Raw genomic sequence first — 12500 nt, 5'->3', positions numbered from 1 at the left:
GTGAGCAAAATTATGTCAAATTAGCAGTAAACGGCTTGTTAAATATGATACGCAATAATCTTCCACATTTGTTGTGAGCTGCAGGCTTTACACTTGTGTCAAGAGTATTCATCATGTATTTCAGTGCAAATCAGTGTATTTAGTTCTACATTTAGAGAAGATTTTCTTTATAATAGTAGCCGTTTTTTAATCGGTGTAAAGAATAACTGGTTGTTTACAAAAGCATTTTGATAATGGTAAAGGCGTCTGCAACTTTTGTGAAGCATCAAATCACCGGCATATTAACTGTCAAAACATGTTCATGACTGCTGAAATGTATTATTGCTTTTAAAAAGTCACATATTCTGCATTTCTATTATACACAATTTGTACTAAAGCGATCTAAAAAGTTCATATCAATAAGTTTTCTCTTTGCACCAGCAGGTGGCAGTCTTTGTACTTTCATTTCGAGAGTGCAGATTGCATAAGTTTTATTAATATGTATAACTTAATTTATTTTATTAATAACTATAACTTTATATATATAGTTTATAAATATTTACTCTTTTCCCAAGTGTATATAACTACTACTGTAAGAAAATATCAGAATTCGGTACATACTTTCTGTATTATATTTGCTTAAACTGAGACGATCTAATCCTGTTTATATAAACTGAACCTGCTCCCGATCAGGTTTAAGCTAGCAGAACTGTTGCTATGACAACAACTCTCGGATCAGCTTTGAAGAACGAAACGATCCTGGATCGTGTCAAATCGTCAATATCCAAATCCAGCTAACTGAGTAATCCTCGTACGAAGAACGGACCCCTGGATATCTGACTTCAGCATTGTGTTTCAGATAAACAAGCATGTTCACTGAGCATGTTTCTGAATATCTGCACACAGATGATGCTGTTTATATGACACAGAAGAGTCAGAAACTCTCATACAGCACCTTTAAGCATTTTAAATTACCTGACAATAATAATAAATTCAGTTTACTGTAAGTTATCCATTTGCTGTGTATCATCCCAGTTAAAGACGTGGATGATGTCTGAAACGTACCTGCAATGCTGGATTAAATAAAACATCTGCTGTCTCGAGATGCAAAATCATAACCGTACAGATATTAACACAATTTAGAGAGAGAATACACCTGAACCTGATGATAATTATAGCAGGTACTTTCATTTTTTTGCAAAAAAGGAAGATGCAAACTAAAATTCAGAGCACAAAATGCCTGTCATGCTTTAGAGTTCAGCGTGTTCACTGATAAACACCAGAGTATAATGACTTGATTATAGGTGGATTTTAGGGAAAACAATGAAGTGCTGTGAAGTGTAGAGTATGGATTAATGCCCTGTGTGTGTGTGTGTGTGTTTGTGTGTTTGTAGTTCGGCAGCTGATAAAGTCTCAGCGTGTTCAGAATAAACTCGGAATCGTCTTTGAAAAGGAAAAAGACAAAAGCCAGAGGAAAGATTTCATCTTCGCCAGTGCAAAGGTAAGTCGCTCAGATCTAAACAGATTTTCCAGTCTTCTGACAGAGAGATGTTTTCTGCTGGTTGGTTCTGCTCCGTATCGTATGTACCCTCACACACCACTGATTAATAGTTTATTTCTGCTGCTGTAGAAAAGGGAAGCGTTCTGCCAACTACTGCAGCTCATGAAGAACAAACATTCCAATCAGGACGAGCCGGACATGATCTCCATCTTCATCGGCACATGGAACATGGGTAAGACACCTACAGGGCCCTACTGAGCGCTGACAACATTATAGCAACACCCTGACAACCGCTCACTGTACCATATAACCACCCTAGATACACCTTAATATCATCCTGAGAACTGTACCATAGCAACACCCTGACCACACTATAGCAACACCCTGGCAACCACTCATTACACCATAGCAACACCTTGAATACAACTGACTACACTAAAGCCTGGTTTATACTTCTGCGTCAGGTGACCGGCGTAACCCACAGCGCATGCAACGTGCATAGCTGTGCATTTATACTTCTGCGTGCTGTCTCTGTTGGTCTGAATTAACACTTCCGAAACGCTAGTGGGGAGTGAGGTGTTAATGCGTCTCTGTGTCGAGTGTCTTCGCTGCTGTTTTGTTTTTTCTGAACACTTCCTGAATGTACAAGTGGCTCAAACTCGCTCATTTTGAGGCAGGAAATGGCAGACGTGCAACAACTTTGACCATGAGGTAAACACAAAACAAAACTTTACATCCGGAGCCCCTTCACGGGACTGCCAAGACTCGTCAGCACTACCAAGCTGACCAATCACAGAGCTTGCGCTACGCGCCGTTGCGACGTGTAGTTACATTTTTTGAGAGGTGCACGTCAGCGACACCGACAGCCACAGCGTAGGGCTATTTGTCAACGCAAAGGCTGCGCCATAGCATACGCGTGCGCTTGTCGTAGAAGTATAAATCAGCCTTAAAGCAACACCCTGACAACCAACCACTACACCATAACAACTCCATGACGCCCAATCACTACATTATAATAACAACCTGATGACCACTCCCTACAGCATAACAACTCACTATACCATAACAACACCATGATGACCACTCACTACACCATAACAACACCATGATGACCACTCACTACACCATAACAACACCCTGATGAAAACTCGCTACACCATAACAACACCCTGATGAAAACTCGCTACACCATAACAACACCCTGATGACCACTCACTACACCATAACAACAGCATGATGACCCCTCACTACACCATAACAACACCCTGATGAAAACTCGCTACACCATAACAACACCCTGATGACCACTCACTACACCATAACAACACCCTGATGAAAACTCGCTACACCATAACAACACCATGATGAAAACTCCCTACACCATAACAACATCATGACGCCCAATCACTACATTATAATAACAACCTGATGACCACTCCCTACACCATAACAACACCCTGATGAAAACTGGCTACACCATAACAACACCCTGATGAAAACTCGCTACACCATAACAACACCCTGATGACCACTCACTACACCATAACAACACCATGATGACCACTCACTACACCATAACAACACCCTGATGAAAACTGGCTACACCATAACAACACCCTGATGACCACTCCCTACACCATAACAACACCCTGATGAAAACTGGCTACACCATAACAACACCCTGATGAAAACTCGCTACACCATAACAATACCATGATGACCACTCACTACACCATAACAACACCCTGATGAAAACTCGCTACACCATAACAACACCATGATGAAAACTCCCTACACCATAACAACATCATGACGCCCAATCACTACATTATAATAACAACCTGATGACCACTCACTACACCATAACAACACCCTGATGACCACTCACTACACCATAACAACACCCTAATGACTACTCGCTACACCATGACAACACCCTGATGACCACTCGCTACACCATAACAACACCCTGATGAAAACTCGCTACACCATAACAACACCATGATGACCACTCGCTACACACTGACAACACCCTGATGACCACTCGCTACACCATAACAACACCCTGATGACCACTCACTACACCATAACAACACCATGATGACCCCTCACTACACCATAACAACACCCTGATGACCACTCGCTACACCATAACAACACCCTGATGACCACTCACTACACCATAACAACACCCTGATGACCACTCGCTACACCATAACAACACCCTGATGACTACTCACTACACCATGACAACACCCTGATGACCACTCGCTACACCATAACAACACCATGATGACTACTCACTACACCATAACAACACCCTGATGACCACTCGCTACACCATAACAACACCATGATGACCCCTCACTACACCATAACAACACCCTGATGACCACTCGCTACACCATAACAACACCCTGATGACCACTCACTACACCATAACAACACCCTGATGACCACTCGCTACACCATAACAACACCCTGATGACCACTCACTACACCATAACAACACCCTGATGACCACTCGCTACACCATAACAACACCCTGATGACTACTCACTACACCATGACAACACCCTGATGACCACTTGCTACACCAAAACAACAGCCTGATGACCCCTCACTACACCATGACAACACCCTGATGTCCACTCGCTACACCATGACAACACCCTGATGACCATTCACTACACCAAAACAACACCCTGATGACTACTCACTACACCATAACAACACCCTGATGAAAACTCGCTACACCATAACAACATCCTGATGAAAACTTGCTACACCATAACAACACCCTGATGAAAACTCGCTACACCATAACAACACCCTAATGATCACTCACTACACCATAACAACACCCTGATGACCACTCGCTACACCATAACAACACACTGATGACCACTCGCTACACAAAAACAACACCCTGATGACTACTCACTACACCATAACAACACCCTGATGACCACTCGCTACACCATAACAACACCCTGATGACCACTCGCTACACCATAACAACACCATGATGACCACTCGCTACACCATAACAACACCCTGATGACCACTCGCTACACCATAACAACACCATGATGACCACTCGCTACACCATAACAACACCCTGATGACCACTCGCTACACCATAACAACACCCTGATGAAAACTGGCTACACCATAACAACACACTGATGACCACTCGCTACACCATAACAACACCATGATGACCCCTCACTACACCATAACAACACCCTGATGAAAACTGGCTACACCATAACAACACACTGATGACCACTCGCTACACCATAACAACACCATGATGACCCCTCACTACACCATAACAACACACTGATGACCACTCGCTACACCATAACAACACCCTGATGACCACTCACTCCACCATAACAACATCCTGATGAAAACTTACTACACCAAAACAGCACCCTGATGACTACTCACTACACCAAAACAACACCTTAATGACCACTCACTACACCATAACAACACCCTGATGACCACTCACTACACCATAACAACACCCTGATGACCACTCACTACACCATAACACCCTAATGACTACTCGCTACACCATGACAACACCCTGATGACCACTCGCTACACCATAACAACACCCTGATGAAAACTCGCTACACCATAACAACACCATGATGACCACTCGCTACACACTGACAACACCCTGATGACCACTCGCTACACCATAACAACACCCTGATGACCACTCACTACACCATAACAACACCCTAATGACTACTCGCTACACCATGACAACACCCTGATGACCACTCGCTACACCATAACAACACCCTGATGAAAACTCGCTACACCATAACAACACCATGATGACCACTCGCTACACACTGACAACACCCTGATGACCACTCGCTACACCATAACAACACCCTGATGACCACTCACTACACCATAACAACACCATGATGACCCCTCACTACACCATAACAACACCCTGATGACCACTCGCTACACCATAACAACACCCTGATGACCACTCACTACACCATAACAACACCCTGATGACCCCTCACTACACCATAACAACACCCTGATGACTACTCACTACACCATGACAACACCCTGATGACCACTTGCTACACCAAAACAACAGCCTGATGACCCCTCACTACACCATGACAACACCCTGATGTCCACTCGCTACACCATGACAACACCCTGATGACCATTCACTACACCAAAACAACACCCTGATGACTACTCACTACACCATAACAACACCCTGATGAAAACTCGCTACACCATAACAACACCCTAATGATCACTCACTACACCATAACAACACCCTGATGACCACTCGCTACACCATAACAACACACTGATGACCACTCGCTACACAAAAACAACACCCTGATGACTACTCACTACACCATAACAACACCCTGATGACCACTCGCTACACCATAACAACACCCTGATGACCACTCGCTACACCATAACAACACCATGATGACCACTCGCTACACCATAACAACACCCTGATGACCACTCGCTACACCATAACAACACCATGATGACCACTCGCTACACCATAACAACACCCTGATGACCACTCGCTACACCATAACAACACCCTGATGAAAACTGGCTACACCATAACAACACACTGATGACCACTCGCTACACCATAACAACACCATGATGACCCCTCACTACACCATAACAACACCCTGATGAAAACTGGCTACACCATAACAACACACTGATGACCACTCGCTACACCATAACAACACCATGATGACCCCTCACTACACCATAACAACACACTGATGACCACTCGCTACACCATAACAACACCCTGATGACCACTCACTCCACCATAACAACATCCTGATGAAAACTTACTACACCAAAACAGCACCCTGATGACTACTCACTACACCAAAACAACACCTTAATGACCACTCACTACACCATAACAACACCCTGATGACCACTCGCTACACCATGACAACACCCTGATGACCACTCGCTACACCATAACAACACCCTGATGAAAACTCGCTACACCATAACAACACCATGATGACCACTCGCTACACACTGACAACACCCTGATGACCACTCGCTACACCATAACAACACCCTGATGACCACTCACTACACCATAACAACACCATGATGACCCCTCACTACACCATAACAACACCCTGATGACCACTCGCTACACCATAACAACACCCTGATGACCACTCACTACACCATAACAACACCCTGATGACCCCTCACTACACCATAACAACACCCTGATGACTACTCACTACACCATGACAACACCCTGATGACCACTTGCTACACCAAAACAACAGCCTGATGACCCCTCACTACACCATGACAACACCCTGATGTCCACTCGCTACACCATGACAACACCCTGATGACCATTCACTACACCAAAACAACACCCTGATGACTACTCACTACACCATAACAACACCCTGATGAAAACTCGCTACACCATAACAACATCCTGATGAAAACTTGCTACACCATAACAACACCCTGATGAAAACTCGCTACACCATAACAACACCCTAATGATCACTCACTACACCATAACAACACCCTGATGACCACTCGCTACACCATAACAACACACTGATGACCACTCGCTACACAAAAACAACACCCTGATGACTACTCACTACACCATAACAACACCCTGATGACCACTCGCTACACCATAACAACACCCTGATGACCACTCGCTACACCATAACAACACCATGATGACCACTCGCTACACCATAACAACACTCTGATGACCACTCGCTACACCATAACAACACCATGATGACCACTCGCTACACCATAACAACACCCTGATGACCACTCGCTACACCATAACAACACCCTGATGAAAACTGGCTACACCATAACAACACACTGATGACCACTCGCTACACCATAACAACACCATGATGACCCCTCACTACACCATAACAACACCCTGATGAAAACTGGCTACACCATAACAACACACTGATGACCACTCGCTACACCATAACAACACCATGATGACCCCTCACTACACCATAACAACACACTGATGACCACTCGCTACACCATAACAACACCCTGATGACCACTCACTCCACCATAACAACATCCTGATGAAAACTTACTACACCAAAACAGCACCCTGATGACTACTCACTACACCAAAACAACACCTTAATGACCACTCACTACACCATAACAACACCCTGATGACCACTCACTACACCATAACAACACCCTGATGACCACTCACTACACCATGACAACAACCTGATGACCACTCCCTACAGCATAACAACTTTCTGACAACCACTCACTACGTCATAACAACACCATGACGACCACTCACTATACCATAACAATATCATGGCAACCACTCACTACACCATGAAGACCACTTACTATACCATAACAACATCTCGAAAACCACTCACTACACCATAACAACACCATGACAACCACTCACTATACCATAACACCACCATGACGACCACTCACTACACCATAACACCACCATGACGACCACTCACTACACCATAACAACACCATGACTACCACTCACTACACCATAACAACACCATGACAACCACTCACTATACCATAACACCACCATGACGACCACTCACTACACCATAACACCACCATGACGACCACTCACTACACCATAACAACACCATGACTACCACTCACTACGTCATAACACCATGACAACCACTCACTACACCATAACAACATCATGACGACCACTCACTACAACATAACAACACCATGACAACCACTCACTACACCATAACAACATCATGACGGCCACTCACTACAACATAACAACACCATGGCAACCACTCACTTTACCATAACAACACCATGACAACCACTCACTTTACCATAACAACTCACTACACCATATCAACACCATGACAACCACTCACAACCTTTTAACAACACCATGACAACTGCTCACCATACCATAACAACACCATGTTCACAACCACTTACCCTACCATAATAAACTCACTATTTCATGACAACACCATAATGAATGTACACTACGCCATAGCAACACCTTGTCAACCACTCACTACACCATGATGACCACTCACTACATTATAAAAGAATGACAACCACTCAAAATATCATAAGTACTCACTACACCAAAACAACACCATGACAACCACTCACTTTACCATAACAACACCATGACAACCACTCACTTTACCATAACAACACCATGACAACCACTCACTTTACCATAGCAACACCATGGCAACCACTCACTTTACCATAACAACACCATGACAACCACTCACTTTACCATAGCAACACCATGACAACCACTCACTTTACCATAGCAACACCATGGCAACCACTCACTTTACCATAACAACACCATTACAACCACTCATTTTACCATAACAACTCACTACAACATATCAACACCATGACAACCACTCAAACACCATGACGACTGCTCACCATACCATAACAACACCATGACAACCACTCACCTACCATAACAACTAACTATACCATGGCAACACCCTAATGACCGCTCAATACGCCATAGCAACACCCTGACGACTAGTCACAACACAATATCAACACCATGACAACCACTCGCAACATTTAAGCAACACCATGATGACTATTTACTATACCATAACAACACAATGGCAACCACTTACTACATCATAACTACACCATGACTTACACTCACTACACCATAGCAACACCCTGACGACCTCTCCGCCTGTTTCCCCAGGCAGTGTTCCTGCTCCTAAACCTCTGGGCTCCTGGATCTTGTCTCGGGGTTTGGGGAAGACTCTGGATGAGATGGCGGTCACCATCCCTCACGACATCTATGTGTTCGGTACGCAGGAGAACTCTGTGTGCGATAAAGAATGGGTGGAAACGCTGCGCTGCTCGCTCAAAGAGTACACCGACATGGAGTACAAACCGGTGAGGGACACACTGAAGCACACACACACACACACACACACACTCCGCTGATCGCTTCTGCAGATCTCGCTTTAATGCCCAATTACCTTTTTATGAGCCAAAGCAGGAGTAAACACTGCAGTGAAATCCTCCAGAAGCAAACAGCAGATGCTCACTGTGACGCACTCTTATAATGAAGCAGGGGTCGACTTCAGCATGGTTTGCTTTTATTGATTCGGTTTAGTGAATTTAAGTGCTTAAATGTGGTAGATGTTGGAAAAAATGAATCAAAACGAGAACAAATATCTGCCAATGGAGTCTGTGAAATACTGAGATTTTCCTCTTAAATTGGATTTATATTTCAGATCCCACTAAAGTGAATATTTATTCTTAAATAATAAGAGTTAAATCAGATATATACACTCACTGGCCACTTTATTAGGTACACCTGTCCAACTGCTCATTAGCGCAGATTTATATATATATATATATACACATACATGCATGCATACATATATTAATAATTGAAGATACATTTTATCTCACTGACTTATTGTTTTATATTTTCCAATTTTTTTATATAAGTATATATACACACATTTTTTCTGTTTAAAAACATTATTGCTCTACCAGATCAGACTCATGATCATGCTTTTAGAGAAAGAGAGAGAGAGTGTGTGTGTGTGTGTGTGTGTGTGTGTGTGTGTGTGTGTGTGTGTGTGTGTGTGTTTTGTCATGTCTGACCTAGAAAGAGACTCATAAAAGTGGTTCATAAATACAGTGTGCGTGCTTGTCTGAGTGTGCGTGTCTGTTTGTGTGTCTCTGTGTGTGTCTGGGTGTGTCTGTCTGTCTGTCTTTGTGTGTTTGTGTCTCTGTGTGTCTTTTCTGTGTGTGTGTGTCTGTCTGTGTGTCTCTCTCCTTCTCTTTGTGTGTTTGTGTGTTTCTGGCAGGTCTGGCAGCTGAATTGTTCTCAGTAAAGTGTTTAATCTGCGCTGTGCTGTGTGTGTGTGTGTGTGTGTGTGTGTGTGTGTGTGTGTGTGTGTGTTGTAGATCGCTGTGCAGACGCTCTGGAACATTAAGATCGTGGTGTTGGTGAAGGCAGAGCATGAGAACCGCATCAGTCATGTGGGAATGTCCAGCGTCAAAACGGGAATCGCCAACACACTCGGTCAGGAACACAACAACACACACACACACACACACACACACACACACACTGCAAATATCTAACCATTTATAAATCAACTTCAATTGCGCAGACATCTCCAAGATAAAACTTTCTATTATCTTTCAAAAACTGTAATGAAACAGTTATGAAATGTGTTTGGTTTAAAACAATGTATATTTTTGAACTTATATTAACATTATTTTCGTTCTTATTTTAAGTATAAATTAACCTGATTTTGATACATTCTCATTAAAGTAATTTTGATATTTAATCAATTCAATTCAATTCAATTGTTTATTGTCATGTGCACAGTAAGGAAACACGTTTCAACTGTACAATGAGATTCTTACTTTGCCGTCCACAGTGAAGTCATACACACATCATACACAACATACACATAAATACACATATATACACAGAAGTGACTGAAGTATGATTATAAAATGTAAGTATCTATGAAAGTAAACAATATATAAAACTGATTTTGGAGTAATGAAACAGATGTAAACAGTGTACAGTGGTTCTTAAATTGTGCTTATTATGCAAAAAGTGCCTAGTGCAATTGGCTTATGTATAAAAAAAATAGTGCAAACTGGGGTGGAGAATGTAGTGTTGTACTGAGCTGAAAAAGAGACTGTTTATGTGCATTGGTTATCTGTTTACAAGTCTGATAGCTGATGGGAAGGATTAGTTCTTGAGTCTGGCAGTCCTGCATCTCACACTCCTATACCTCCGCCCTGAGGGTAGGAGTGTGAATAATCCGTGTTGTGGGTGCGTGGGGTCTTTCAGGATGGAGGCAGTTCTCTTGTGGACTCTGTGATGGTAGATAGTCTGCAGAGAAGGCAGTGGGGACCTGATGATCCTCTCTGCAGTCCTCACCACTCTCTGCAGACGTTTGCGGTCCTTTACAGTAGCGTTGCCATACCATACAGTAATGCAGTTGGTCAGGATGCTCTCAACCACACAGCTGTAAAAGTTGCTGAGGATCTTAGATGACAGACTGAAATGTCCTGATTTAAGAGTTTTACATCAGTATTATTAAATCTAACTCAATGTCAAACCATTGTTACTTTAAATAAACAATAAATAAGAATGTAAACGTTCAGAAATATTGCTTGTTTCGTGTAGTTTAACTTGATGTACTGAAGTAAAAATAAAATAACAACATAGGACAAAGTTACCAAAACTTAAACATTATTATGAAAATGGGAAGCATTAAAATAACATTAAAGTATTTCTGGATTTAATGATCTGCTTTTATTTATTTGTATTTCTCCGTGATTGTTGGTTTTCTAGGAAACAAAGGTGCAGTGGGCGTGTCCTTCATGTTTAATGGCACATCGTTTGGATTCGTTAATTGTCACCTGACGTCCGGCAATGAGAAAATCCACAGGTATGTGCTTTAAAATACAGAATACAATAGTATTAATAACAATTCATAAAGATAAGAAAAATACCTTGTTTATTTGTGTTTATACTCACAAATACAACAAAAATTGCTTTTATAGAACAGAAAACGCACCTCAGTCATCTCAGTCTGCCTAACAGTGTCACCAACTGAATGATTGAATTTCAGAACAAAGTCTACATAGGTTACAAGTCCTGCCGATTTCCTACACTCGCTGGCCACTTTATTAGGTACACCTCACTAGTACCGGGTCGGACCCTTTTGCCTTCAGATCTGCTTAATCCTTGGTGTCAGAGATTCAACAAGCTACTGGAAATATTCCTCAGAGATTTTGCTCCATACTCTCATGATAGCATCACACAGTTGCTGCAGATTTGTCGGCTGCACATCCATGATGCCAATCTCCCGTTCCACCACATCCCAAAGCTGCTCTATTGGATTGAGCTCTGGTGACTGTGGAG

At 42.7% G+C, this 12500-nt stretch overlaps 1 protein-coding gene across 2 annotated transcripts in view; it reads left to right on the top strand.

Annotated features, from left to right (window-relative positions):
• Positions 1-12500, top strand: part of inppl1a (inositol polyphosphate phosphatase-like 1a) — a 53938-nt gene that overhangs the window by 27965 nt on the left and 13473 nt on the right. For both annotated transcript variants that reach the window (XM_073922753.1, NM_001039804.2), the window contains 5 exon segments: positions 1374-1480; positions 1610-1712; positions 9288-9484; positions 10514-10631; positions 11928-12024. In XM_073922753.1, the coding sequence (XP_073778854.1) occupies positions 1374-1480; positions 1610-1712; positions 9288-9484; positions 10514-10631; positions 11928-12024 (622 nt within the window).

The sequence above is a fragment of the Danio rerio genome, chromosome 15 (genome assembly GCF_049306965.1).
Source record: "Danio rerio strain Tuebingen ecotype United States chromosome 15, GRCz12tu, whole genome shotgun sequence".
NCBI classification, from domain to species: domain Eukaryota; kingdom Metazoa; phylum Chordata; class Actinopteri; order Cypriniformes; family Danionidae; genus Danio; species Danio rerio.
Note: the sequence above shows the minus strand (reverse complement) of the source record. Positions and strands in the feature narration are given on the sequence as shown.